Source organism: Choloepus didactylus, chromosome 27, assembly GCF_015220235.1.
Source record: "Choloepus didactylus isolate mChoDid1 chromosome 27, mChoDid1.pri, whole genome shotgun sequence".
Classification (NCBI taxonomy): Eukaryota; Metazoa; Chordata; class Mammalia; order Pilosa; family Megalonychidae; genus Choloepus; species Choloepus didactylus.
Window position 1 is genome coordinate 10,886,830 of NC_051333.1, and position 25,651 is coordinate 10,912,480.

Genomic DNA, 25,651 nt, shown 5'->3' on the forward strand with positions numbered 1-25,651 from the left:
AGGGGCCCGTCCTCTCACTGAATATTCATGAAGGAGGCGGGCTGACGCCTCCGCACGCCGGAGCGGGCGCCATGAAGTGAGAAGGGGCTCGGGGGCTGGAAGATGGGGTGGGGGGACCGGTGGGCGCCCCCGGGGCCCCAGCGGAGCGAGGGGAGGCTGCCGGGGTGGGGTGAGGATAGCGGCGGGGGCCGGCGGGGCGGCCACGGGCATGGGCAGCGAGGAGACGCCGAGGGGCCCCGGAGGCCCCTGGGCAAGTGGACGGCGGGGGCGCGTGGGCGCTGGAGGGGGCGCTGGGGGGCCGCGGCCCTGACCCAGCAGCGCCCGCCGCCAGGCTCAACGTGGACGGGCTGCTCGTGTACTTCCCGTACGACTACATATACCCGGAGCAGTTCTCCTACATGCTGGAGCTGAAACGCACGCTGGACGCCAAGGTGGGGGCGCCCGGCCGGCCGCTGCCCGTTTGACTGGGATTACAGAACGTCTAGGCCACGAAAACCCCAGGATTTTCGACATCTGAGGCCTTGGGGGAATCCAGGACTCTAAATCCAGCCTCCCAATCACCTAACCTAATAGCAGCTAATAACAGCAGCAGCTAACTTCAAAGGGTAAACGTCCCGGCGGTTAGGAATGGACGGACTTCTTTTGAAGTCTGCTGCCTGCTTGGAATCCCGGACTCAACAATCCACCAGCTGTGTGCCCTCCGGGGAGTCACTTAACTTCCCTGTTCCACTGTTTCCTCCGCTGTAAGATGGGGATAGTAATAGCACTTACTTCATGGGTTGTTGCAGTGGGTAAATGAATTAATATACATGACAACGGTTCTCAACCAGGGCGATTTGCCCCCCCTACCCCCCCACACACACTTGGTAACGTCTGGAGACATTCCTGGTTGTCACACGTGGAGGGGTGTTTGCTACTGGCGTCTAGCCGGTAGAGGCTGGGGATGCTGCTGTACACCCTGTAACGTGCACAATGGCACTCGTGACCCTGACTTATCAGGCCCAAAATTTCTGTAGAGCTGAGGTTGGGGGAAACTTGGATGTGCCAGGCTGTGGAAGCATTCGCTAAATTCAAAAAAAAGGAGGCTCATCTTCCATCAGATACTGTGCTAAAAATTTAACCTGCAGTTTCTCACCAGTCCTCACAGTCACGTTCTGAGGAAGGCGTTGTGAGTAGTAGGTACATTTTAGAGACAGGGAAACTGAGGCCTGGAGAGGTGAAGGTACTTGGCTAAGACCATTCAACAAGTGGGTGGCGGAAGTGGGGTTCAAACCCACTGCCCCTGGGGCCCAAACTTTTAACTGCTGTGTTGACCTGCTGTTCCAAGATAGCTATTCCTGGAGGGTGGTGGGACCCCAAAAGTTATGTCCCCAAGGTTTTGAGAACCTGTGTCTCATTCCTCCCACCCCCAACCTGCAGGGTCATGGAGTCTTGGAGATGCCGTCGGGCACTGGGAAGACAGTGTCCCTATTGGCCCTGATCATAGCATACCAGCGGGTGAGTGACCCCCTGGGCCCAGGGAGGGGGTGGAGGAGAGACCGAGTGGGGCTGAGCCCACTTTGTCATTGGCAGGCATACCCGCTGGAGGTGACCAAACTCATCTACTGCTCGAGGACTGTGCCCGAGATCGAGAAGGTGATCTGGGGTCCATCCCAGGGCTCCCCCGTAGTCACCAGCCTTGGGGGGAATTTGGGGATCTGGGGAAGGGGCTGGGACCTGGCCTTGCAGGGGCTTGTGCTTCCACCGAAGCTAAGTATCCCCCGGCTGAGCAGGTGATTGAAGAGCTGCGCAAGTTGCTCAATTTCTACGAGAAGCAAGAGGGCGAGAAGCTGTCGTTCTTGGGACTAGCTCTCAGCTCCCGCAAGAACCTGTGTATTCACCCTGAGGTGAGCGTCCGTTCCCCTCCTTCCTCTAAGCCCCGTCTTGAGGCAACTCCTCTTTCCAACCAGCGGGCCTAGATCCCCAGGCCAGACCCCTTGGGCAGGTATGTGGGGACCATGCATGGAATCCCCTTGTCCCCTGTCAAATGCCTAGACCAGCAGGGAGCCTTTCCACCTTCCTCCAGTCAGGAGAGGCTAAAAAGGCAGCTCCTGGAGGCTGACAGGCCTCGTTTCCTGGCCCTAAAATTTAGTAGCTATATACTCTTGGACAGATGATGTCTGTCCTTGGCCCTCAGTCTCCCCTTCTGTAAAATGGGGGTAATTAAGTACCTGCCTCATTTGATAGTTGATAAGACTGGGCAACACAATGCATATAAAGCCATTAGCATGTGCAAAGGACTAAAAGAATGTTTGAAACTATCATGGTATTTATGTCATGGTGATAACTGATATCATACAGAATATTTGTTATTATTAAACCATATTCCACAACCATTGGGCTCACCGTATGCCAGGCCCTGTTCTAAGTCGTTACATGATGTTATTTGTAAGTCTATGCAACAAACAATACATATGATGAATGATAATTAAAGAGAAGCAGCTAGGCATGGGACTGATAAGATGGGAAAGGGAGGGAAGGGTTCAGCAATTTTGGAGGCTTCCCTTTTGATGAAGGAAAAGATTTTGTTATTCGGGAAGGAAACCCAGGGTTGTTAACGTGACCTGACGGAGCCAGGGAGAATTCAGGGCCGGATGAGGGCAAGGGGTTTCTCAGACAGGACACTCAGACCTCTGCTTCTGAGAACTTTTTAAGGTTCAGGGTTTTTAGGTATTTCAAAGGATAAAGCAGTTATGAAGTTCTAACTTTCTATGAACCACTTTAGATTCGTCAAGCCTTAATGTTTTAAAAAATAAATTTTAAAAGTTTTAAGAGTCTAACAGCGTTGCCACTCTTGGATCCCCATGGTAAGTTCGTGAGAGTCTCAACTGTTTAATAGGAAACAGTGTGATCGAGTTTTCCAAAGAACGAGCCAGCATCTCCTGCTGGTGTGAGGAGGGGGTGGGCCGCTCAGCCTGTCTCCTGTGCCCCCAGGTGACGCCCCTGCGCTTCGGGAAGGACGTCGATGGGAAGTGCCACAGCCTGACGGCCTCCTACATTCGGGCTCAGCATGAGCAGGACCCCAGCCTGCCCCACTGCCGCTTCTATGAGGTACCCTTGGGGCAGGGCTGGGGGCGAAGGCGCGGGCATGGGTGGGCACTCGGCAGCTGGCTGCCCTCACCCCCGGCCACCCTCTTGTTCCACCTCAGGAATTTGATGCCCACGGGCGCCAGGTGCCCCTCACTGCTGGCATCTACAACCTGGATGACCTGAAGTCCCTGGGGCGGCGCCAGGGGTGGTGCCCGTACTTCCTGGCCCGCTATTCGGTGAGGGGCCAGGGGCCGGGGGTCCACGTGGTTGAGGGCTGCATCCCGACCCTCCTATCTCCGTCTCCATCTCTGCCTGCTTGTGCGTGTCTTTCTGTCTGTCTTCCTGGGTCTGTCCTTCTCTGTGCCCGTGTCTGTGTCTTTCTGCTTTCCTGCATCCGTCTGCCTGGGTCTCTGGACCCCTCCTCTCTGCCCTTCTCTGCCTCTGTCTTTCCTTGTGGGTCTGTCTGTCCCCTTGCCTGTTTCTGTCAGCCTCCTCTTCACCCACTTGGTCTCTGTCCCTGTTGCCTGTCTGTCCTTGCCTCACCTCTGTGTGCCTTTGAGGGAGTGACATGGCCCTGTGGTCAGGTGAGGGGCGGCAGGGCCTGGGGTGACCTGCCCTCCGTGCCCCCCCAGATCCTGCATGCCAACGTGGTGGTCTACAGCTACCACTACCTCCTGGACCCGAAGATCGCAGACCTGGTGTCCAAGGAGCTGGCCCGCAAGGCCGTGGTGGTCTTTGACGAGGCCCACAACATTGGTGAGGAGGAAGCTGGGTGGGAGGGTGCCGCTGGCCCCCCAGAATGCCCCCCTGGCAGGCCGACTGAGCTGGCCCTTGCCCTGTTTCTCCAGATAATGTCTGCATTGACTCCATGAGTGTCAACATCAACCGCCGGACCCTTGACCGTTGCCAGGGCAACCTGGAGACCCTGCAGAAGACGGTGCTCAGGTGGGGGGTGAGGGTGGCCTGCGGAGCCTCCCCCAGGGCCCTGCTCCCCGTCTGCACTGCCCCCAACTGCCAGGGGCTCTAGCTCAACCCGGTGCCCCCCAGGCCTCCCCCTGCTCCTACACCCCGGCTCCCTGCAGGATCAAAGAGACGGACGAGCAGCGTCTGCGGGACGAGTACCGGCGCCTGGTGGAGGGGCTGCGGGAGGCCAGTGCCGCCCGGGAGACTGACGCCCACCTGGCCAACCCCGTGCTGCCCGACGAGGTGCTGCAGGGTGAGCTGTACCCCACCCCCCTTGCTGTCTGTGCCCCCCACCTCTGCTGCCGCTGACCCCTCTCTCCCTGCAGAGGCCGTGCCGGGCTCCATCCGCACCGCCGAGCACTTCCTGGGCTTCCTGCGCCGGCTGCTGGAGTACGTCAAGTGGCGGTTGCGGGTGCAGCACGTGGTGCAGGAGAGCCCCCCCGCCTTCCTGAGCGGCCTGGCCCAGCGCGTTTGCATCCAGCGCAAGCCGCTCAGGTACAGCCGCTGGCAGCCCGGGCGCCAGTGCCCTGCCGGTGACTCGGACTTGCCAGGCCTTGTCCTCTGTGCCCGGGGCCTGGGGCTCACCGTGTCGCCTGTGTCAGTTGTGCAGGAGGAGTGGGTGGAGGGTGCCTGGGGTGCTGTCTGGCCGGGGCAGGCAAATGGGCAAGGCAGAGCCGGTCCTGGGTCCCTGTGTCGGGCAGGGGCCTGGCAGGCAGCACGTGGCTCGATCAGAATTGAGCTGAAAAGAATTCAGTGGCAGGCCCTTGGCGGAGGACTGGGCCGGGTGAAGGAGCCGGGAGGGATGTGGGGCCTGCAAGAGCTGGGCTCTGTTTGCTCCCTGGGCTGCAGGGGCAGGGCGGGAGCTGTGGTCCTGAAAGTCAGCAGGACTGACCTGGGAAGAGGAGCTCCAGACAGGAGCTAAGCTCCCGGTGGGGTGGGAACTGGGGGAGAAGGCCTGGGAGCCCTTTCTCTTCCCACCGCACCTCACCAACCCTCCCCCAGGCGGAGTAGGCAAGACTGGATCTGGAGAGTGGGTCATGCCTGAACTCCTCCTCTGCTCTTTTGGATAGGTTAGAGGTCTTCTGTGAACTTCAGTCTCTGTTTTTATAAATGGGCTCAGCAGCTTTCCTTCACAGGCTCCCATGGTGGTTCACTGAGAAAGCAGCGATGCAGATGAAGCTGCTCTGCCTTGAGCACTGACAGGGAGCCAGGCCTTGTGCTCAGTACTTTACTCTGTAGCTCATTGAATCCCCATGTACGTGGGCATCCCTGTGCTGCAGATGGGGAAACTGAGGCCCAAGGAGAGGAAGTCATTGCCCAGGGTCACATAGCACTGGCTTGAACTCAGGCTGCAGCCTCTGTAGCTTCTCGATCTCGGCCACTCGGGGGGGAAGCGGCCTCTGATGCTTGTTCTTCGTCTCCCCACCCAGTTGGAGACTTGTGAGGGCAGAGAGGAGCTCCATCATTCGACACATTCCCAAGCATCTCCTCTCTCCTGGGGACAGAGCAGTGACCGAGACAGCCTAGCCCTGGCCCTCATGGTGCTCAGTGTCCAGCGAGGAACGCAGACGTGTCCCCAGACGGGGACCACGCGGAGTGGGCGGGATCCCAGAGGTCAGGGTGGGCTTCCTGGAGGAGGGGATACAGTGGGCCCAAGGAGGGTTGTTCCCACCCCCACAAACTTGTGAATATCCGGGGGAAGAGATGTGAAATAATTACAAGGTGGAGCTCAGGACGGGCTTCCTAGAGGGTGGGCCTCCTGAGGAGAACACACCAGAAGACTGAGGCCAGCCTCCTTGCTCCCTCTCATTTATTTGTGGAATGCACATTCCCTGAGCACCCCTTCAGCATGCTGGGGACATGGGTGACCAGGATAGTGGGGGGACAGACTTATTCCCAGACAGGAGGTGGGGTTGGGATGGGGGACCCCATGGGGCTGGAGGAACCCGGGGGGCGTGGCACCTGACCCTGCCTGAGGGAAGAGGAGCTCGGCTCGAAGAAAGGAAGTTTGGGAGGCAGGTTTAAACTGACCACGCACCTGGCCATGGATCGCGCGTAGGCAGGTGTGCTGGTTGGCACAGTAGCCCCGAGGGCGTGTGGGCATGTGTCACAGGGTGACCGAGGGCAACCGTGAAACAGGTCGAGGTGTGAGTGTGTGACCATGTGGCTGTGTGATCAGATGTGACTGGGGTCCGGGGGGTGTTTGTGGTCTCTGTGAAGTTCGGTGGGGGTGGGTGTTCTGTCCGAGAGCCCACGTGGGAGGTGGATTGCCCACGTGACCCAGGTTGTACAGTTGTTCTCCGGATGTGCCATTGGGGGCTGTGGCTGTACAGTGCAGGTGTACAGGGGTGACCGAAACTGACCCTGCTCCTGCCCTCCTCGAGCACCCAGCAACCTTCAAGATGGTGGAGGAGGGGGGCTGCTGGTTCTCCTCCTCGTGGCTTCCCCCCACCCCTGCTGACCTGGCTTGCCTCCCACCAGATTCTGCGCCGAACGCCTGCGCTCCCTCCTGCACACCCTGGAGATCGCCGACCTTGCCGACTTCTCCCCGCTCACCCTCCTGGCTAACTTTGCCACCCTGGTCAGCACCTACGCCAAGGGTAAGCTCCTCTCTCTTCCCACCCTCCTGGGCCCTGTGGCTGCTGGAATTGGGTCCCAGCAGAGCCTAAAGAGTTGTTAGCAGGGGCTTGGACCTGTGGTGCCTTATAGGGCTGGGCTTGGGAGTTTGGGCTCTATTTCGAGGACAGTGGGGAGCCATGAATGGTTCTTGAGTGAGTGAGCCCCCTGCTCAGATTTGTGTTTTCATAGGCTCCCTCTGGCTGCAGAGTGGAGAAGGATGGGAGAGGTGGGCAGTGGTGTGAGATGAGGCTGGAGAAGTTCCAAGGGGTCAGTTCACACTAGGCCTGGTAAAGAGTTGGTGGTTCTGCTCTTGAGGGCACTGGGGAGCCATGGCAGGCTCTGAGCAAGGGAGGGGCAGGTTTATGCTTTAAGAAGATTCTTCTGGCAGAGAATGGGGACAGGAGACAGGGCGGGAGGCTGGGACCTGAGCAGGGGAGGAGGAGCCTGGGCCAGGGCACAGCCGTGGTGACAAAGAGAAAGGGACAATTGGCAAGAGATGTGGGAGGTAAACAGGCCGGGACTTGGTGCCTGGGCGTGGGGAGTGTGGTGGGGGAGGGAGGATGATGCTCCGGTGTCCAGCTCCTAGAGGCCGGGAATGTGATCCGGAGGCCTCGTCCATCGGATTTCCCTTCCCCTGCTCAGCTTTAAGCTGGCCAAGGGCTCGGCCTGATCCCTGGGGATTACACTCTATCCCGGGAACCAGGTCAGGCTGCCTGACGTCCTGCTGCAGGGCCTGGCTTGGTGCAGCACAGAGACTCGTGTCACCCCCACCTTGGGGCTGATGAGCAGCAAGTCCTATTGGGGCTGCCTTCTTTGCCTGTCCCCTCCCCACTGCCCATCCCCAAGCACCTCACATCCTCTTACCCGGAACATCCTTTCCAGCTTCTTCATCCCCAATTACGCCCCTCTCATCCTTCAGCTCTCCAAACAGTAGCGATGTCCCCTCCAGGAGGCCCTCCCTGGCCTGCAAGCTGGTGCAGACCCCCTCTGGGCTCCCCCGTCTCGGCCCCGCCCACTCTGAGTCCTCACTGTCTGGAGCCGGGTCTTTCTTCCCCACAGGACGGTGTGAGCCCCGGGAGGGTGGGACCCGGGCTGGGTCCTCAGCACCGCCCAGCACAGGGCCAGGCACAAGGGACTTTGGATGTTCTTTTGGCTAAGTGAAAGCAAATAGGTGAACATTTATTCATTCAAGAAATTGACCAGGCCTGGCACTGGGGATGCAGCAGAAACCAAGAAAGACCTTATCCTGATCTCCTGGAACTTACAGTTTCCAAGGAAAGACAGATAGCAAAAATGTAAACAGGCTAATAAGATCGTTTCAGATTGCGAGTTATCATGAACAACAATTACGCTGCTCTGTTGGCATGTCCCTGCAAGTGGGGACAGTGGCAGGGGGGGCCTCTGAGGAGCTGACAGTGGAGCCACGTCCCAAATGACCAAGTGGAGCTGCTTGGGAAGCTTTCCAGGCAGTGGGACCGGCAAGTGCAAAGGCCCCGAGGCGGGAGTGAGCCTGGTGGTGTTGGAAGGTCAGGCAGAAGGCCAGCGAGCAGGGAGGAAGTGGGGCCAGTGTGGCCCTGTTCCCACAGGCGAGTCTAGACCCTCGCAGCAGTGTGGGGAGCCACGGAAGGGTTCTCAGTGGAGGAGGGACATGGCCTGACTCGGGACTAACAGGGCCCCTCAGGTACTGTGCAGCAAAAAGATTAAGAGGAGCAGGGTGGCACCAGGAGCCCTGCGAGGAGGCGAGGGTGGCTGGCACGGGGTGGGGAGAGGTGGTCGGTTGCCGGGGAGCTGGATGGGGAGGTCGCAGGGGGAGGCTGGAGGTGTGGGCCTGGGCAGCTGGGAGGCCCCTCGTGGAGCTGGGAGAGCCTGAGGAATGAACCTTCAGTGCCTTTTGCTTGGGCCCCTCTGCGGACATCAGCCCAGGGGAGAAGCACACAGGTCGGGTGTGTTCTGGAGGCAGGTGCCTGGATTTGGGGCTCAGGCAGCTGGAGGTTGGTCTCACTCACTAATGGGGGCTGGGGGTTGGGGGAAGGGTGAGGGGTGTGGCGTCTCATGGGCCCCTGGCCCCCCGCCACAGGCTTTACCATCATCATCGAGCCCTTTGATGACAGGACCCCAACCATCGCCAACCCCATCCTGCACTTCAGGTGAGACCTCAGTCCCCGGGGGCTTGAGAGTGGACCTCGGGGGCCCAGCCGCCCTGCCTGGCCTCACCACCCTGCTCTCCCCACAGCTGCATGGACGCCTCGCTGGCCATCAAGCCGGTGTTCGAGCGCTTCCAGTCCGTCATCATCACGTCCGGGGTGAGGACCACTCCCTGCCCGTCCCGTCCCCAGACCCTGCCACGGTATCCCTGCCCAGCCCTGCTGAGCTCCCGCCTGCTGTCCCTGCTGCAGACACTGTCCCCACTGGACATCTACCCCAAGATTCTGGACTTCCACCCCGTCACCATGGCAACCTTCACCATGACGCTGGCCAGGGTCTGCCTCTGCCCCATGGTGAGGGGCGCTGGAGGTGGGGGTGGGAGTAAGGGGCTGCCTTTCCTCCCTCCCTCGCTTCCTCTGCCGGCGAGGCAGGACAGCCTTACAGTTACGGGTGCGGATGCTGGATTCACACACACCCGGCACGACTCCCCAAGCCTCAGTTTGTTCATCTGTGAAATGGGAATGAATCCAGGGCCATCGGGAGGATGGCCTCGTTTAAGTTGTAAAACGTATCATACGTAACAGGATCATGTATAAAACACATACGGCAGTCAGACGATGGGTTTAAGACACTGATGCAGCTCAGGGCTTGGCATAAAGCGTAGGGGCTTGGTCAGTGTCTTCCTTAACGTTGCTTTGCCCGGCTCATCTGACCATGACCTTGGTGAGTGACCCTTCCTCTTTGCCTCAGTCTCCTTGTAAAATGGACATTGTAACACAGGCGCTCAACTACTTATCCAGAGCCCTTGGACAGGGTATGTGTTGGAATTCATAACTTGTCAGAGCCACGTGTGTGTTATGTGACACCCCCACAGGGGTCTGGGCAGCTCCCTCCAGTCAAACTCATATTTCAGCAGCAAAATGTTCTGAGAGGCACACTGAAGAGAATAAGTAGAACTTAAATACACTCACATCAGGTCAGGTCAGATTCTGCCATTAAATTCATTTGTGCCAAACTAAAAAAATGCTGAAAGTGGGGGTGGGCCAAGTGACAGCCACTGTGGTGTTTACTGAGGTCCTGATCAGTGGCCGTTGAGCTCTTGGAACCAGCTGGCCTGGTGGCTGTGGCTGGCTGGAGGGCCGCTGGCTGGTTTGCAGCCCGTACGGGCTTGGGTTCAATGCTGTCTCCGCCGTTTGCTCAGGGACCTGGGCAGGCCGCTCACCCTGAGTTCATTCATCTGTGCGATGCAGATAATGTGGTAGCTGGGGGTTCCTTCACTGAGTGCACGTCTCTAAAAAGCTTAGAACAGCATTGGCAGGCAGTCGGGCTCACGCATCGGTGCAGTTGCTGCTGTGCTGAGTGTCCCCCCTCTTGCTTGTGGCAGATCATTGGCCGTGGCAATGACCAGGTGGCCATCAGCTCCAAATTTGAGACCCGGGAAGACATTGGTATGTCCCTGGGGTGGGGTGGGGTGGGGTGGGATGGTTTATATGGGTCCTGAGAGGAGAGATGTATCAGTCAGTACAGTCTAAGCCATGCTGCAGTAACAAATACCCCCAGATCTCAGGGGCTTGACCCACTGAGGTTTATTTCTTGCCTACAGTGTATATCCATCATTTTTGGGAACCCCAGGCTCTAGGCAGGGTGTCAGGAAGGTGCTAACGGGGAGTGGGTTGGAGGACCTGGGCCCAGAGGGTCCAACCTCTGACCCTTCACAGCGGTGATCCGGAACTATGGAAACCTCCTGCTGGAGATGTCCGCTGTGGTTCCCGACGGCATTGTGGCCTTCTTCACCAGCTACCAGTACATGGAGAGCACCGTGGCTTCCTGGTACGAGCAGGTGTGTCCCTCCACCCCCAGGAGGCCTCTCTCCCTTCAGCCTCACTCTGTGCCTTTGCATGTCAGCTTCATTCCTTTTCTAAGTTGTAAAATTATCATATGCAACAGGACTGTGTATAAAACACGTGACAGTTTAAAGGAGAGCTTGCATCCCTGGGGCTCCCCCCCTCCAATCAGGTTAAGAACCACAATATTAGCAGGCCCCTCCCGCAAAGGCAAACCTCTCAGGAGAGGGAGGGAGCCTCATCCCTCGTCTGGTCCCGTGATTTCCTCTCTTCTCCCTGGGGTTACCCCGTGACTGCATCCTCCCAGGAGGGATGGTTTGGTGGAGAAACTGGTAGCAGGCGTGACCTGCTGAGGGCTGTGCTCTTAGAGGAAGACACGAGAAGTCAGGCTGGGCAGAGGCGTGGGTGGGGCAAGAGCCCCTCTGGGGAAGCATGTGGGCGAGGTCAGGGGGACCCCTGGAAACGGGGCTCACCACGGCCAGGCCCTGGGTGCCAGCAGGATGCGGGCGGAGGAGGGGCTGTTCCAAACGCTGTGCCTCTGAGCTCCCAGCCTCAGCCCCGGCTCTCAGGGATTGGGGGGGGGGGGGTCGGAACTCATCCGGTCATGGCCGTGGCCACAACACTGGCCTTGTCCTCAGGTGAGCTCTTTCCACACAGCGGGACAAGGGCTGCTGGCCCCATCCCCACATCCTGAGGGCCTTTTGTGTCCTATTTAAGAAATCTTTGCCGAGACCTTGAAGAGGTCTTTTTGTATTTTCTTTTAGAAGCTTTAGTTTTAGCTTTCACATTTAGTAGATCTATAAGGTATCTCAAATTCATCTCTGTGTATGGTGTGAGCTAGGAATCAAGCTTCATTTTTCTCACATGGAAATCCAGTGCCTCCAAACCACTTACTGCAGTGAGCTTTCCTCGCTGAAGTGTGCAGGCTGCCGTCTGTGTGGGGGTTCCGGACCCCGTCTTCTGTCACACTGGTCTATGTGTCTTTTCTCACCTCACTGCCAGGCTGTCTCAGTGACCACGGCTTTGTAGTGAACCCTGTGGCGTCAGGTGGGAAACCTCAGGGCAGCCTCCGAGTGGCTCTGCCTGGTTTCCCATCAGCCCTGCCACCGATCACGGGCTGGGAATGGAGGGCCACGACTGGCCACCCAGGGCCACCTGCTTCACTTGGGGCACAGTGGTTGGTTCCACCTGGACCACAGGATTTCCCAAAACCCAGGAGGAGGGTGGCTCCCCTGCGTGTCTGATGGGGCAAGCTGAGGCCCAGATGGAGAAACGGCCCATCTCAGAGGCCTGGGCAGAGCTGGGTCTCACCAGGACGGCCAGGCCCTTCATCTGTCTTCTGCCCCTGGTTCCTTCCCTAGGGCATCCTAGAAAACATCCAGAGGAACAAGCTGCTCTTCATAGAGACCCAGGATGGGGCTGAGACCAGCGTCGCCCTGGAGAAGTACCAGGAGGTGGGTGTATGTGGGTGGGGTGCCGAAACACTGGCCAGGGGAGGGGCCGAAGGAGGCAGCTCTGTGCCATGACGTGTGTCCCCTCCCCAGGCCTGCGAGAACGGCCGTGGGGCCATCCTGCTTTCAGTGGCCCGTGGCAAGGTGTCAGAGGGAATCGACTTTGGTGAGTGGACCAGGCTTTCTCCTCCCAGGCCACCTCTCTGAGCTCTCCGGAATTCTCCGGAACTCCTGCCCACCACGCCCTTCCTGCTTCCCCAGGGAACCAGCCACCTCCTGCCCAGCACACAGACAACCCTCCCCTTCCCTCTGAGCACCCCCATGCTCCTCCTGTGCTCCCCTGCGCCCCCTCAGCACGGCTGCCCAGGTGCATGACGCCGTAACCCCTCCTCTGCCCCCACAGTGCACCACTACGGGAGGGCCGTCATCATGTTTGGGGTCCCCTACGTCTACACCCAGAGCCGCATTCTCAAGGTGAGCAGCACCCCAGGTCACGGGCTCCTGGAAACAGGAAGTGCTGTGAGGACTGGAGGGCGCCATCCGGGGCTGCAGGTGGTCTGTGGCCGGGGTGGGGGCAGGGATGGCTCCCCCACCTGCCTCCCTGACCCCCGCGTGCAGGCGCGGCTGGAGTACCTGCGGGACCAGTTCCAGATCCGCGAGAACGACTTCCTGACCTTCGACGCCATGCGGCACGCGGCCCAGTGTGTGGGGCGCGCCATCCGGGGGAAGACTGACTACGGCCTCATGGTCTTCGCCGACAAGGTGCGGGTCAGGGCGCCTGCCGGCCACCCCCACCCCAGCCCCCGGGGGCTGGCCAGGGTCCTCACACCCTTGCTCTCCCACCCTCCTGCTCAAAGCGGTTTGCCCGGGCGGACAAGCGGGGGAAGCTGCCGCGCTGGATCCAGGAGCACCTCACGGACGCCAACCTCAACCTGACCGTGGATGAGGGCGTCCAGGTGGCCAAGTACTTCCTGCGGCAGATGGCGCAGCCCTTCCACCGGGTGAGCCTGCACCGGGCCCTGCGCTCGCACCCTGGCGTTCTCCCCCCACCCTCCTGCCTGCCCTCCACCAAGAGAGGGTGATCGTGTGCCTGCGTGTTAGGCCCCGGGAACCTGGGGGCGATTCAAGGGGCCAGAGACCCACACATGTGGCTGCAGTAGGTGGGCAGGCCCAGGAGACCCCGAAGAGGCGGGCAAGAGAACGTGGGGTGAGGTTTGGATGAGGAGGAGGGGCCGTGCGTGCGGCCTCCGGAAAGCCAAACCCCTGTAGCTCGGATGCAAAGCTCTGGCTGCCACCTCCCTCCCGCGGCCTGGCTTCTGGTCACAGGGAGTGTCCTCTGGATCAGGAGGGGCGTTTCCACTGTCCAGCATCCTGTCCCGTGGTCCCCGGGCAGGCCACCTCCTGCACCTACCGCGCCCTGAGTCTAGACCCCGCCCAGGGCCCTGTGGAGGGAGAAGGGGACGCGCAGCAGCTGTCTCCAGTCCCTGCAGCTGACACTCCCCCTCCTGCCCTCTCCCTTCAGGAGGATCAGCTGGGCCTGTCCCTGCTCAGCCTGGAGCAGCTGGAGTCCGAGGAGACGCTGCGGAGGATAGAGCAGATCGCCCAGCAGCTGTGAACCTGTGGGCCCTCCTGCTGGCCCTGGGTCCCGGCGGGGCAGGGGCGGCGCTCAGAGGTCCCTTCGGGCAGTGTCAGGCCGACGCTCCTTGTTGCCAAATCTGCAGCCTTTAATGGCGGGAGAGGGCACTGGGGGAGCCCCGTACAGCAGGGACCTCGAGAGGTGGGAGCGAGGCAGGGGGACGGGGGAGGCCTCCACCACCCACCACCCCCGCCTCTCCCTGAGACGCGGTGTCCACAGAGGTCCCGCTGGCCTTAGCGGGGGCCCAGGTCCTGGGTGCTGGCACTGAGGGTCCGGGGGGCCTTGCTCAGGTGCCTGGTGGGGAACTGGGGACGGGCACAGGGGGCAGGTAAGGGACGGGTGCCGCCTCTGCTCCATGTCCCCACTTGTACCCCCACCCCCGGCCCACCTCAACCCGCCCTGCCCCTCCCCTGGCCCCAGGTCCACCCATTTCCCCACTTCCACTCCCTGGCCCCGAGTCCATCCCCCTGCCCCATCCCGCCTGACTAAGCCCATCCCTCCCCCTGCCTCTACTCCGAGTACAGCCCATCCCCTGTCCTGTGCTCAGGTCCTTTCCAACTTCCAGCCTGACACCCCCCCGGCTCCTAATGCCATTGCCAGCCACCACGTCCGCCCCCTCCCCACACTCCATCATTGACCCCGTGTCCCTGTCCCCCCTCACCTGCGTGCCAGCAGCCCTCAGGCCGTCCGTGTTGAGCATGTTGAGCGACACAGCTCTCTTCATCCTGCACAGGAGGGGCAGGTGGGAAACGAGTCACTCCCCCTGGAGAAACCTCTCCCACACGGGGTGTGAGCGCTGTGTGTCACAGCAGGAGATGGGAGCCATGGAAGGTTCTTTGGCAGGACAGAGAGGGGCAGAGCTAAAGATGCTGTACCGGCAGGGCTCTTCGCTGGCTTGATCTGACACTCACCCGGCTGCTCCTGCCACCCCCTCGCCTCGGAGCCGGGAGACCAGCTTCTCACTACCACGCCGGATGGACTCACGGAGCTTGGAGAATGAGCTGCTCCGACGCAGGGCCTGGGAAGGGGCCGGGGACGCTGGTCAGGCCCCCCCCCCACCCCCGGTCCAGTCCAACCTGTCCCCAGCCCCCCAGGGCGCCAAAGCAAAGCCCATCCTCACCTGCTGTTGTGCGTTACCGGCAGTGTCTATGTTGGGGGCTCCTGGGGGAACAGATGGGGGCATCAGGGTAGGGATGGGGGCTTGAGAAGCCTCTGGCGAGGGCAGTGGGGGTGGGGACTCACCAAGGGGGGCAGGCAGGTCCTCCCTGCTGAGGATCTCTTTGTATAGCTCCTCTGCTTGCTGGTACTTGTTCTGTTTCAGATAGGCTGAGGCCTGCGGGGAGGGCAAGGCCCAAGTGAACGGGGCTCAGACCTGGGGAGCTCCCCGATGTCCCCCACCCTGGGCACTGGTGTCCAGCATCCCTTTCTGAGGTGCACACTTGCTTGTGCCCCTCGCCTGCCGGAAGCTGTGCTGTGCCTCCCAGTGCCCTCAGGAAGCAGCCCCGGCTCGCCCTGCACCCAAGGCCTTGCCCTGCACCCCACCCCATTTCCTGGCTGGGTGACCTGGGGCAGGTGACTTCCTGTCTCTGAGCCTGTTTTCTCATCTGCAAAATAGGGGCAACAGCAGCTCCTACCTCACAGGGTCTTGTAAGAAATAAAATGCTGCAAGGAGAGAACTCACAAAGGGGTTTAGCACGTGTTAAGAGCTGAATAAATATTTGATGCTGTCACCTGGTCCCAGCCAGTCTCTTCAGCTTTCTCTTCCACAGAACCATTCTCTGACACTGTGAACTTATGTAGTTTCCTGAGGCTTCCCTTAGAATGTTTTACAAGCGTCTCTGGGCTGAGGGCTCAGCTCGGAGCACACATCTTAGGGGACGCCTGCCCCCGGGGCCCAGCAGAGGTGACGCTCCCTCCCGGCCTCTGTGTCCCTCCCCGAAGCCCCATGCTGTGCCCAGCAGGCCGGGTGGCTCCCGGGGCCCTGGCACACTCCACGCACCGCGGGGCCTAACTGCTGGTGAGGGGGCACTGGGGGTGAGGGGCCGAGGAAGGACGGGCCCTCACCAGGTTGTTCTTGGTCTTGGCCACGTTGGGGTCGTGCGGCCCCCCCAGGGCCTGGTAGATGCCTAGGGCGCGGGCGTAGTGCCGCTCCACCTCCTCGAACTTGCCCTGGTTCTGGCAGAGCAGGGCCAGGTTGTTGAGCTGCTTGGCCACATCCGGGTGGTCGGCACCAAGGACCTGGGGGTCAAGGTCTCGTGTGGGACTGGTGGGCCGCGTGATGTCAGGAGCCACAAAGGGGAGGGGGGCACAAGTTACCGGTTGTAGGGTCAAAGTAGAGAATGATTGGGGGCCAGAAGACGTCCCGTCAAACTGGGGGATTACAAGGCCAGAGTTCTTGGTAGTTCCGAGAACTGGGACCAGGATCAGAGTCTGGTGCCTCAGAGCTGGGAGTTGTACTAGTGACCACGTGGGGTTGGAAAGGTCGGGACTGGGTATGGGGGGGCGGGGGGCATATGAGATGAGTTATGGGGGGGTGTCATTGAGGACAAGAGTGGTGGATCATGGGATTGGGTGACCTAGGGTCAAATTAGGGACAAACTCAAATGTGAGTGGTGAAAAAAGGCCAAAAGTCACAGGAACCAAACTGGGGGCACCAAAGCATCAGGGTCACCGTGCGAGTGCCACAGAGGGGCCCAGCAGGATCAGATGGGGTGAGTCACATGGTATCGGGGGTCACGGGCTGGGGAGGGGTGGGACCTTCTCCCGGATCTCCAGGGCGCGCTGGCACAGGGGCTCGGCCTCCCGGTAACGCCCGCGCTTCCCGTAGAGGACCGCCAGGTTGTTGAGGGTGGCCGCCACCTGCGGGGGTGGGGGCGGGGTCACAGGTCAGAGACCGCAAGGCCCAGCCCCCCTCTCCAGCTCTCCCCTCCCCACCGGGCCCCCCACTCACTGCGGGGTGCTCAGGGCCCAGCGTCTGCTCCCGGATCTGCAGGGCATCGTGAAGGAGGTCTGTGGCCTCTTTGTACTTGTTCTGGTCCCTGTGGGGTGGCCGTAGGAATGGAGGAGATTGTCAGAATGGGGTGGCTGGGGTCGCTGGCAGGGGCCCCTTCTGGGTTTCGCACCTCCTGAGTCTATCACTGGGTCCCTAACCCCCCACGCCTGGGCCTCGCCCCCTTCTGTTGAGGTCTCTACCTCTCCACCTCTCCCCTCCCCATTTCTCTGTCCTCTCAGTGCTGGCCTCACAGAGGAGCTCGCCCATCTTCTCCCATTCTGCCACCCCAGGGGCCCCATGCCGGTGGAGCAGGACACCGGGGTCCTCCCGCCCCAACTCACCGGTACACCAGCGCCAAGATGTTGAGCATGGTGGCCACATCAGGGTGGCAGTGGCCCGAGCTCCGCTCCAGGTCCTCTAAGGCCTGGCGGCACAGTGGCACTGCAACCTCGTAGCGGCCCTGACCCGCGTACTGGATGACGAGGTTGTGCAGGGTCCGGAGGCGGGCTGGGATCTCATAGCCGCCCTGCTGAGCTGCCGCCGCCCCTGCTGCCTCCGGACCTGGGGACAGGGCAGGGGGCACCGAGTCACTGCAGCCCCATGCAGGGGACACACACCACAGAGCTGGGGAAGCAACAGTTGCCTCCCTGCCTGTGGGCCACTGAGACCACAGGCTCCTTGTCCTGACTTCAGAGACTGTTCCCAGACGTCTAAAGGGCCCGTGGATGTATCCTGGCCTGGGGCCTTGAGACTGAGGTCCTAGTGGCTGCCTGGCCCCCCCCCCACTATCCACCCCAAGGCCCTCTGCTTCTTCCTGACGCCCCGCCCTGCCCTTGCCCAGTCCCTGCTCCGAGACCTTGGGGTCCCACAGACCAAAGCCCCCTCCCAGCCTCTGCCTTTCAGCCCCCACGTCTGCCCTCTCCTGTACCCACCCTTCCTCTCCTCCTCGCTGGGGAACAGGGAGGCCAGGCTGTCTCGGCGAGGCGGGGCCTCGGGCTGCTGTGGGGAGGACGGGAAAGCGAGGAGGCATGAGGGAGGGGGCTCATTTCAGAGACGGGGGTCCTGTATCCGAGGAAGGTGGAGGTCAGGAGCCCGGGGGGTGGTGAGCATCTGGGGGCTTTGTGGAGTAGCCGGGGGCTTCTGGGAAAGTTCTGGTGGCTCTGTGGCTGTGAGCTCTGCAGACAGTCGGGGGGGAGGTGGTTCTTCGGAGACTCTGGGGGGCTCTGGAGCATTGGAGGCTCTTTGGGAGTTCTGGGGCCCTGGGGGGTCCTGCAGGGGGTTGGAGGCCCTTAGGTTCTAAGAAGGGTCGGGGGGCTATGCCCCCCAGCACATCAGGGCCCCCACCTCACCCTATCCCACAGACCTGGCCCTCGGTGGGCGGGTCGTACTGCCGCAGCTGCCCCAGGAACTCGAGGTGGCTTTTCTCCTCCTCCAGCTGGGCCACGGCCTCCTCGCTGGCCCGCAGCCGCCGCTGCGTCTCCTCCAGCTCCTCCCGCAGCCACGCATTCTCCTGGGCCAGCCGCCGGGCCTGCGCCCGCAGCCGCTGCTTCTCGGCCTCCAGCGCGCCCACGTGCGCCGACAGCGCCAGCAGCACCTGCAGAGCGGGGGGCGCCGGTCAGGGTCAGGCCCGGCTCTCCCTGCCTCCAGGCAGCCCCCGGCCCAACCCAGAGCCCCAAATCAGCCCGGGGCACCCGCATTCTATCCAGGATCCGCCCACATTCTGCACAGATCCCTCCAAGTGCGGCCCCAGAGACACTCAGAGGGAACCCCCTCCTCCCGATGTCACCAAGGCACACCCTGATTTCACTGAGGGACACTCCTGTTCCACCCAGGCACCCCCAATGTCTCCCCAGGACCCCCCATTCTACCGAAGAACTCCATCTGATTCAAGGGTCCCTGCCTCACTCAAGGACCCCCCAAAGCTGTCTAGGGATGCCTTCTCTGGCTTGGAGCTTCCTCCCAGGCTTGGTCCCCTGAGGCCTCCCCCTACCCCAAACCCACCCCTCTGAAATACTGGATGGACCCTTATACCTGCCCTTGCCTGTCCCCAGGCCTGACTCCACCCCTCCACATACCTGGCCCCTCATACCTGGGCCTTGCCCACCCCCGGGCCCGAGCCCCCCATACCAGGCCCCACATACCTGGGCCTCGCCCACCCCCGGGCCCGAGCCCCCCATACCAGGCCCCTCATACCTGGGCCTCGCCCAGCCCCAGCTCGATGGCCTCCAGCGAGTGGCTCACCACCTGGTGCTTTTCTTCCAGCAGCTCCAAGCCAGCCGCCGGGCCCTGTCCCACCAGGGCCTCCGCCAGGTGCCCGGCCAGGCCATGGTGCTCAGCCCGCAGCGCCTCCAGCCCCTGCACCACCTGCCGGGTCTGCCGCACCAGCTCCTCGGGGCTCAGGCGCTCCGGGCCCAGCCCCGCACCTCCAGGGGCTGCCACCTGCACCGACATTGCCGCTCCTGGGGGCGGCCAGGGTTGGGGAGTCAGAGCCAGGCCCCTGCCAGGCCTGCAGCCCCCCCACCCCACTGCAACTCCTCCCCCTGCCTCCAGGCGCCCCTCATCCCAGCCAGCCCCCTGCCTCCACGCCCAGCCTAGCCAGCCCTCATCTGGAAACATTCGAGAAGCTCTGAGGACAGATCCAAAACCCCACCATGTGTAAATAACCAAGAGTGGGCAAGCAGCGGCCCGTGGCCCCACACCTGCCCTCAGCTCATGTGGCCACCCCTCCCCACCCCAAGGACCCTGGATACCCTGACCCAGAACCCCCGGCTGTGGGACCTGGACCAGGGCACCCTCCTCTGCCGGGCGTGGAGCCGGGCAGGGCGCATGGAGGCGGCAGCCTCTCCATGAGCTCATTCTTGGAGTGTTTTTGTTGGGAACCAGTTGGACCACTGGGGCGGGGCGGGTGGGAAGCAGGGGGCCGAGGGGCTGGGGCGCCGGAAGCAGAGGCGCCCTCTGGGTTGGGGGGGCCAGGGGCAGGGGATTGGGGGTGACCCGTGCCCCATGCGGGCCCTGAGGCGCTGACAGACCCTGAGGGGGCAGGGGCCCCGCCCTCCTCCGCAGACATGTCCAGCCGGCCCAGGGCGTGTTGGGACACACATGTGGCAGGCGTGGTCCACGGATGTCACACTGGCCACATGACGGGTGAGGGTCCGAGGCCCAGGCCGTAATGGGTGAGTTTCCCAGGCAGGTGCAGGTCCGAGATGAGGTCACGAACACCAGCTGGGGGTGCCTCTGGGGCCCTCACATGTGACACACTCACACACCGCAACACACACATACTCTGTTGTCCCTTCTTAGATGCACAGCACACACACACACACACATTCTGCTCTTGGAAATACAGCTCAACACACAGTCCTTTCAGAAAACAGAACTCAACACAAAAACATTCTTCTTTCCAAAATACAACTCGATACACACATTCTCCTTTCTTTGAAATACAACACAACACACAAATACATTCTTTTCCCCGAAATACAATGCGTACACACACAGAGCATACACTATTCTCCTAAAATACAATGCAACACACACACATTTTCTTTTCAGAAATACAGCCTAATACAACACACAAACTCAGACACCAGACACACACACACAAACACATTCTTCTCTCAGAAATAATAACACACACATATGCTCCCTTCTTAGAGATACAACACAATACACCCATTCGCCTCAGAAACACAACCACCCTCATGCAAACACCCTTCTATCAAATGCAACACATGCACACATGACACACACCCCTCTTAAAATACAATGTGATACACACACACTCACCTCCATGTTCTCCTTTCACAAATGCAACCTAATGTCACTCAGACACACACATATACACATTCTCTTCTCAGAAAAAACACACCATATTCTCCCCTCTTGGAAACACAACCCAACATTCAGGTCCAGTCTGTCAGACGTAAAAGCCAGTACGCACTGAAATCGCTCGCTCTCTCTTCTACCCCTGCCCTCATCTTGGAAGATACAAGCAAATCCCGTCTCCATCACGTTCTGGGGGTTTCCTGGGGCTCCTCGCCCATCCCCAGGCCCCAGGCCCCCTCCCATTCTCATGGGGCTGCCGCCAGCCAGCTCCCCACAACATGCTCAATGTCCCCCCGATACACCCCAGCATTCACCATGCACTTGTCCCCACCTTCCCCGATTCCTTCAACATCCCCCACCTCTCGCCCGGCCAGCCAGGCCCTCATCCTCTTACACACCGACACACACGCACATGTGCAAGTGACTCCTGAACTTAGCTTCGGTTGCCCCCACAGGAAGTGGGTTTCCCAGTGTAGACGGCAGTGAACACTCAGAGAAGGCAGCCACACTCAGCACACGTCACTGAGCCACGGGGTCCCCAAGGGGCCAGGAGGCTGGCACCTCCTCACACACTCACAACCACACACCCTTGGACACACACCGTAAGGCAGGCGGGCTGCCCCGGGGGCTGTCTGTGCCCCGGTCTCCCGACGGTGACTCCCCACGGCCACTGGTCAATCTCTCCCTCTTTCAACACGTGTGTGTGCCTGGGGGTGGGTATTAGTCTCCACCTCACACACAAGCCACACAAACAGTCCAGCTCACAATCATGCAGGCTCACCGGCAGTCACCCTGACAACCACAACCATTAGTCGCACAGCCCTGCGGACTTACCCAGCATCCCACAAGGTCACAGTCTCGGCCCCAGCTGAGCCAAGGGCGCCAGCTCGACAGCCACAGCGGGTCACAGAGACACCACTGGACCTCAGGCATCTCCCGCACATGGGGCTCCCCCTTGTCCAGTCCCCACAGCAGCCAACCCCCCCGGGTGCCAGAATGACAGTCACACCCCATGCACGGGGCCCCGAACACAGACACCCTCTCCCATCCTGTCACCCCCACCCCGGCCCCATTCCCACGGAGTCAGGAAACTGTCTTGCCCACATGTCCCTCAGACAGTCCGTCCCCACCCCCATGTCCCACAATGACACCGCCTCAGGCCACTGTCCAGCACCATCATCCTGACGCCCTCCTCCCTGCCTTCCCTACACACACACACACACACACACACACACACACACACACCATCCCACGGGCACCAAGGCAGCTGCAGCCACACAACCTCCTGCTCACATTCACGCACAGAGCTGCACGCAGGTGTTACACAGAGACACACAACCAGAAGTGGCCCACAGTCTCAGACCATTTATCCTGCCTATGGCTGGTCCCACAAACAGTCCGACTCCCCAGTCGCCCACAGCCACACAACACCCACCAGCAGAAAGCTGCCCACAGTCACACTTTCTCCTGCTCACCTGCACCAAGTCCCAGAAACGGTCCAACTCCCAACACACACACACACACACACAACATCACATAGACACAACCAGAAGGTCATCCACATTTTTACATCACAGATCCCAACCCACACCATCCATCAGTCCCTCGGCCTGCGCCCGGTTACACGGACACTTCGTGTCCTGTTCACATGCACACCCACAGCCTTACACCATCATACACACTCACACACACCCCAGGGCCTCAGGCACCATCTCTCAGACACACAGGCAGGCAGGGGAGCCCCCCGTCAAGGCTCAACCCACACCCCAGACCTCACAACCTTACCCCTACCCCCGCTCCCCGCCCGTCACAAGGGGCCCCCCACTCCCTCCCCCCCGCCCCGCCCCCGTGGCTGTTTACCTGCGCGTGGGGGAGGGGGCGCCACCCGGGCCGTGTCTCCAGACCCCGGGGGACCCCAGGGCGGAGCAGGGGGCGTCCAGGGGCCCCAAGACCCGTCCCCGACGCCAGGCGAGCGTGCCCGGGGGTGCGCCCGGCCCGGCTCCTCTGCGTCCGACCCCGCTGCCCCATCTTCGCGGACCCCGGGACCCCCCCGGCCCGCCCAGCCCGCCCGCCGGCGCCCACCTGTCCGCAGACGCCTCCGGGACCCGCCTCGCCGCGCCGCGCCCGGCCCCGCCCCGCCGAGCCCCGCGCAGCCCCGCGCCCGGCTGCGCCCTGCTGAGCCCCGCGTCGCGGGCCGCGGGCGTCTCCTCCGGGGGGCGGGGCGGCCAGGGAGCCACGCCCCTCGCAGGTGAGGCCGGGCCCGCCCGGGCCCCGCCCACCGCCCCGGGAAAGCGTAGACCCGCGGCGCCGCCCTGCGGCAACCCCAAAACCTCAGGTGCACGTCGGGTCTGAGGAAGATCCCCGCGCGCTGCGGGCCTGGAAACTCTCGCTCCGAAACTTGTGACTTTGGAAACTTCGGATCCCCGATCGATGGCCGCCTCGTTGTGCCCGCCGCGGGGCCTTTGCCTTGGCGGTGCCCGCTGCTGGAAAAGATATTCCTGCAGCTCTTCCTATAGATCTTGTCGTTGTGAGGGCTCTTATCAAAGGCTGCCTCGTCCGAGAAGCCTTCCCTGACCACCCCCTCTAAATTACACCCTCTCTTCAAATTACTAATTCATTTCTCTGCTTGATTTTGTTCACAAAATTGTCAGGGCCTAAAGTTATCTTATATGACATTATATCACATTTATTATGTTACATCATTGATATTATATCATATATTGTATTACTTTACATTATTAGAGAGGAAAGGTAATATAATGGCTAAAAATATGGGCCCTGGGTTCAAATGCTGATTCCATCACTTAACTGGCTAGGCAGACCTTGGGTAATTAACTTTATCTCTCTGTGCCTCACTTTCCCAATCTGTAAAATGGGTTAACTCCAAGGGTTATTGTTATGTATGGACAGCCTTTTATCAGGACCTGGCACATGGGAAGCACTTAGCAAATGTTAGCTACTGATTGTATACTGTTATATTATCAATTCTTTTTTCTCCATGTCTAGAATGTCAGCTCCTGGGGTTCTGTATTGTCCGCAGTGTATCTTGAGTACTGAAACAGAGACTGGAGCTTAGTAGGTGCTCAATAAATATTTGTTGAGTTGACTGACTAAACAAATCAAGCCCTAGAATAGTGAAATGGTCAAAGCTGGGCGCACAGGATTTTGACCTCATAGGACTCGATTCAACGCAAGCTTTTCCCAACCCCTGCGCTAGGGGCTGCTTCCAGCAGAGGGCGCTGCGGGACCGTGAACCAGGCCCGGACTCCAGCGCAGCGCCGCTCCCTTGCTCAGAGAGGCAGCCAACCTGCTGTCTACTCCCCTCCTCCAGGAAGCCCTCTCTGACTCCCCAGGCTAGGTCAGGCTCCCCCTTGGGGCTCCTGCAGCCTCCTGGTCTCCCCCATCCCAGCCCTGCCCACTCTGGGTAGCGCTGTCTAGGAACTGGTCTGTTTACACCAAGGGCAGTGATCCTGCTATGGAAGGGCAGGCCCAGCCTCTGTCTGTCAAAGCCGTGTCCCCAGCACTTCCCAGTACTGGCCGAGCAAGCAAAGGCACTGGGGAGAATGGTGTTGACTGAATGATAGAAAAGAAAACTCAAACGCACTTTCTAACTCCTCCAGGCCCTTCTGGGATGAAGAGAGGGATGAAAAGTCGGCTCAGCCCTTCCCCTCACCACCACCCCCAGCTTTTTGGCCTCATGACACTGGATGTTGGTTCTGCCACACTCTTTCCACATGGTAGTGCGGGGGACAGAAGCCAGGCGGCCCTGGTGCATCTCCAGCTCAGCCATTGACTGGCTGTGTGACCGCTGAGCCAGGAGCCAACCTCTCTGGGTCTCTGATTCCCCATACGTAAAATGGGACTCCTGAGGGTAACCTACTTTGTCAGGCTGTTGTGAGGATTAACGAGTCATCCTGATAAAAGATTTAGGACACAGTGGCACAGGGCAGACACTGTATGTGTGTGGAGAGGGCTGAGGGGCGAGGGAACTGGAGCCAGGCAGATCTGAGTTCGAATCCTGGTCTTGTCCTTTTCTTGTCATGTGACCTGGGTCGGGCAATGACCTCTTTCTGAGCCCTTGTTTCCTCATCTGTAATGCTGGGATGGTCATGCTCACCGCACAGCATTGTGGTAGGATTAAAGGAGATAAAGATTGAAAGAAGAAAGTGTTAACTGAGGCAACCTTTTCTTTAGGCTGGCCCTGTGCCAAGCCACTTTGCCTCACATCAATGAAGTCTGACATTTCCGAGTTCTTACCCATGCCAAGCTCTGTGCCAAAACCTGCATGTGGATAAATTTTTTTAACCTTCCTACCAACCCTAGGAGGCAGGTGCCAGGATTAGCCCCTTCCACAGATGAAGATGATGAGGCACAGAGAGGCTGAGTGATTTGTCCAAGGTCACACAGCTAAGTAGTAGCAGAGCCATTAAATCCATATAACTGTCCCCTGAGGTAGATACCACTATTAGCCCCACCTAAAGATGAGGAAACAGAGGCTCGGAGTGGGGAAATAGGTTGCCCAATTCCATAAACAAGAAGCACTCAACAAACACCCCATCCTATCCCTTAAGGCCTCAGTTTGCCGCCTCAGGAAAATAGATGGATGGGTCAGAGCTTTTCTTTTTCACTTCTTGGCCACAGTTTTTTAAAAGTCTTATTTTTTCTCCCTATAATTGAAAAATTGCTGCACCATCAGAAAAAAAATATGTTCATGGGGTATAAAAGAATATGGAGTGAAAAGTAGGTATTCATTTCTCCTGGACACCCTTTCCCCAGAACCAAACACGATTACCCGTTTCTAACATGTCCTTCCTGAGATATGAGATATTCCACGGCTGTGGGCTGTGTGCAGACATACAAGGGTTTGTGCCCATTTGATTAAAACACAAATGAGAAAACACCTATCCATGGATGTGGACCGAAGACTGGCCTTGACTTTGGGCTTGGCTGTGTGACAGCTGTTCCGAGCTGAGGCCTTGGGAGACCTCACACGTTTCCTGTTGTGTACTGGCATCACCAGGAGAAGCATTTCCCCTAAGTGGCTGCTCCCCTTTAAGCCCACTCCCCACAGTGTAGACATAGGGAGTGAATTTCCCACCTGAGCTCA

General features: G+C 60.0%; 2 protein-coding genes across 11 annotated transcripts; one reads left to right on the forward strand and one right to left on the reverse strand.

Moving 5' to 3' along the window:
* The first annotated feature begins 40 nt into the window (after positions 1-40).
* On the forward strand, positions 41-15,456 carry ERCC2 (ERCC excision repair 2, TFIIH core complex helicase subunit). Of its 9 annotated transcripts, XM_037819734.1 has the most exons (23): positions 41-76; positions 332-431; positions 1,420-1,497; positions 1,573-1,635; positions 1,773-1,886; positions 2,974-3,090; positions 3,189-3,305; positions 3,702-3,825; positions 3,918-4,014; positions 4,152-4,285; positions 4,359-4,527; positions 6,514-6,632; positions 8,729-8,798; positions 8,885-8,954; positions 9,048-9,149; positions 10,181-10,244; positions 10,515-10,636; positions 12,002-12,094; positions 12,185-12,257; positions 12,495-12,565; positions 12,710-12,853; positions 12,949-13,092; positions 13,614-15,456. In XM_037819734.1, the coding sequence occupies exons 1-23, from the start codon at positions 72-74 to the stop codon at positions 13,704-13,706; spliced, it is 2,283 nt and encodes a 760-aa protein (XP_037675662.1). In that variant the 5' UTR covers positions 41-71; the 3' UTR covers positions 13,707-15,456. The 9 variants fall into 9 exon arrangements, 5 of the variants coding, with proteins under 5 accessions (XP_037675662.1, XP_037675663.1, XP_037675665.1 ...); XM_037819735.1 differs by lacking the exon at positions 9,048-9,149; XM_037819736.1 differs by lacking the exons at positions 41-76; positions 332-431 and adding an exon at positions 448-743.
* Positions 13,795-22,691, reverse strand: KLC3 (kinesin light chain 3). 2 transcript variants are annotated; one of them, XM_037819741.1, is made up of 13 exons: positions 22,627-22,691; positions 18,913-19,178; positions 18,083-18,313; positions 17,652-17,718; positions 17,061-17,280; positions 16,678-16,765; positions 16,485-16,586; positions 15,792-15,965; positions 14,970-15,060; positions 14,848-14,888; positions 14,639-14,745; positions 14,389-14,452; positions 13,795-14,032 (listed from the first exon to the last, which is right to left on the reverse strand). In XM_037819741.1, exons 2-13 carry the CDS (start codon positions 19,168-19,170, stop codon positions 13,961-13,963), a joined length of 1,515 nt encoding a protein of 504 aa, XP_037675669.1. In that variant the 5' UTR covers positions 19,171-19,178; positions 22,627-22,691; the 3' UTR covers positions 13,795-13,960. The 2 variants fall into 2 exon arrangements, with proteins under 2 accessions (XP_037675669.1, XP_037675668.1); XM_037819740.1 differs by lacking the exon at positions 22,627-22,691 and adding an exon at positions 19,749-20,836.
* Between the last annotated feature and the right edge of the window lie 2,960 nt (positions 22,692-25,651).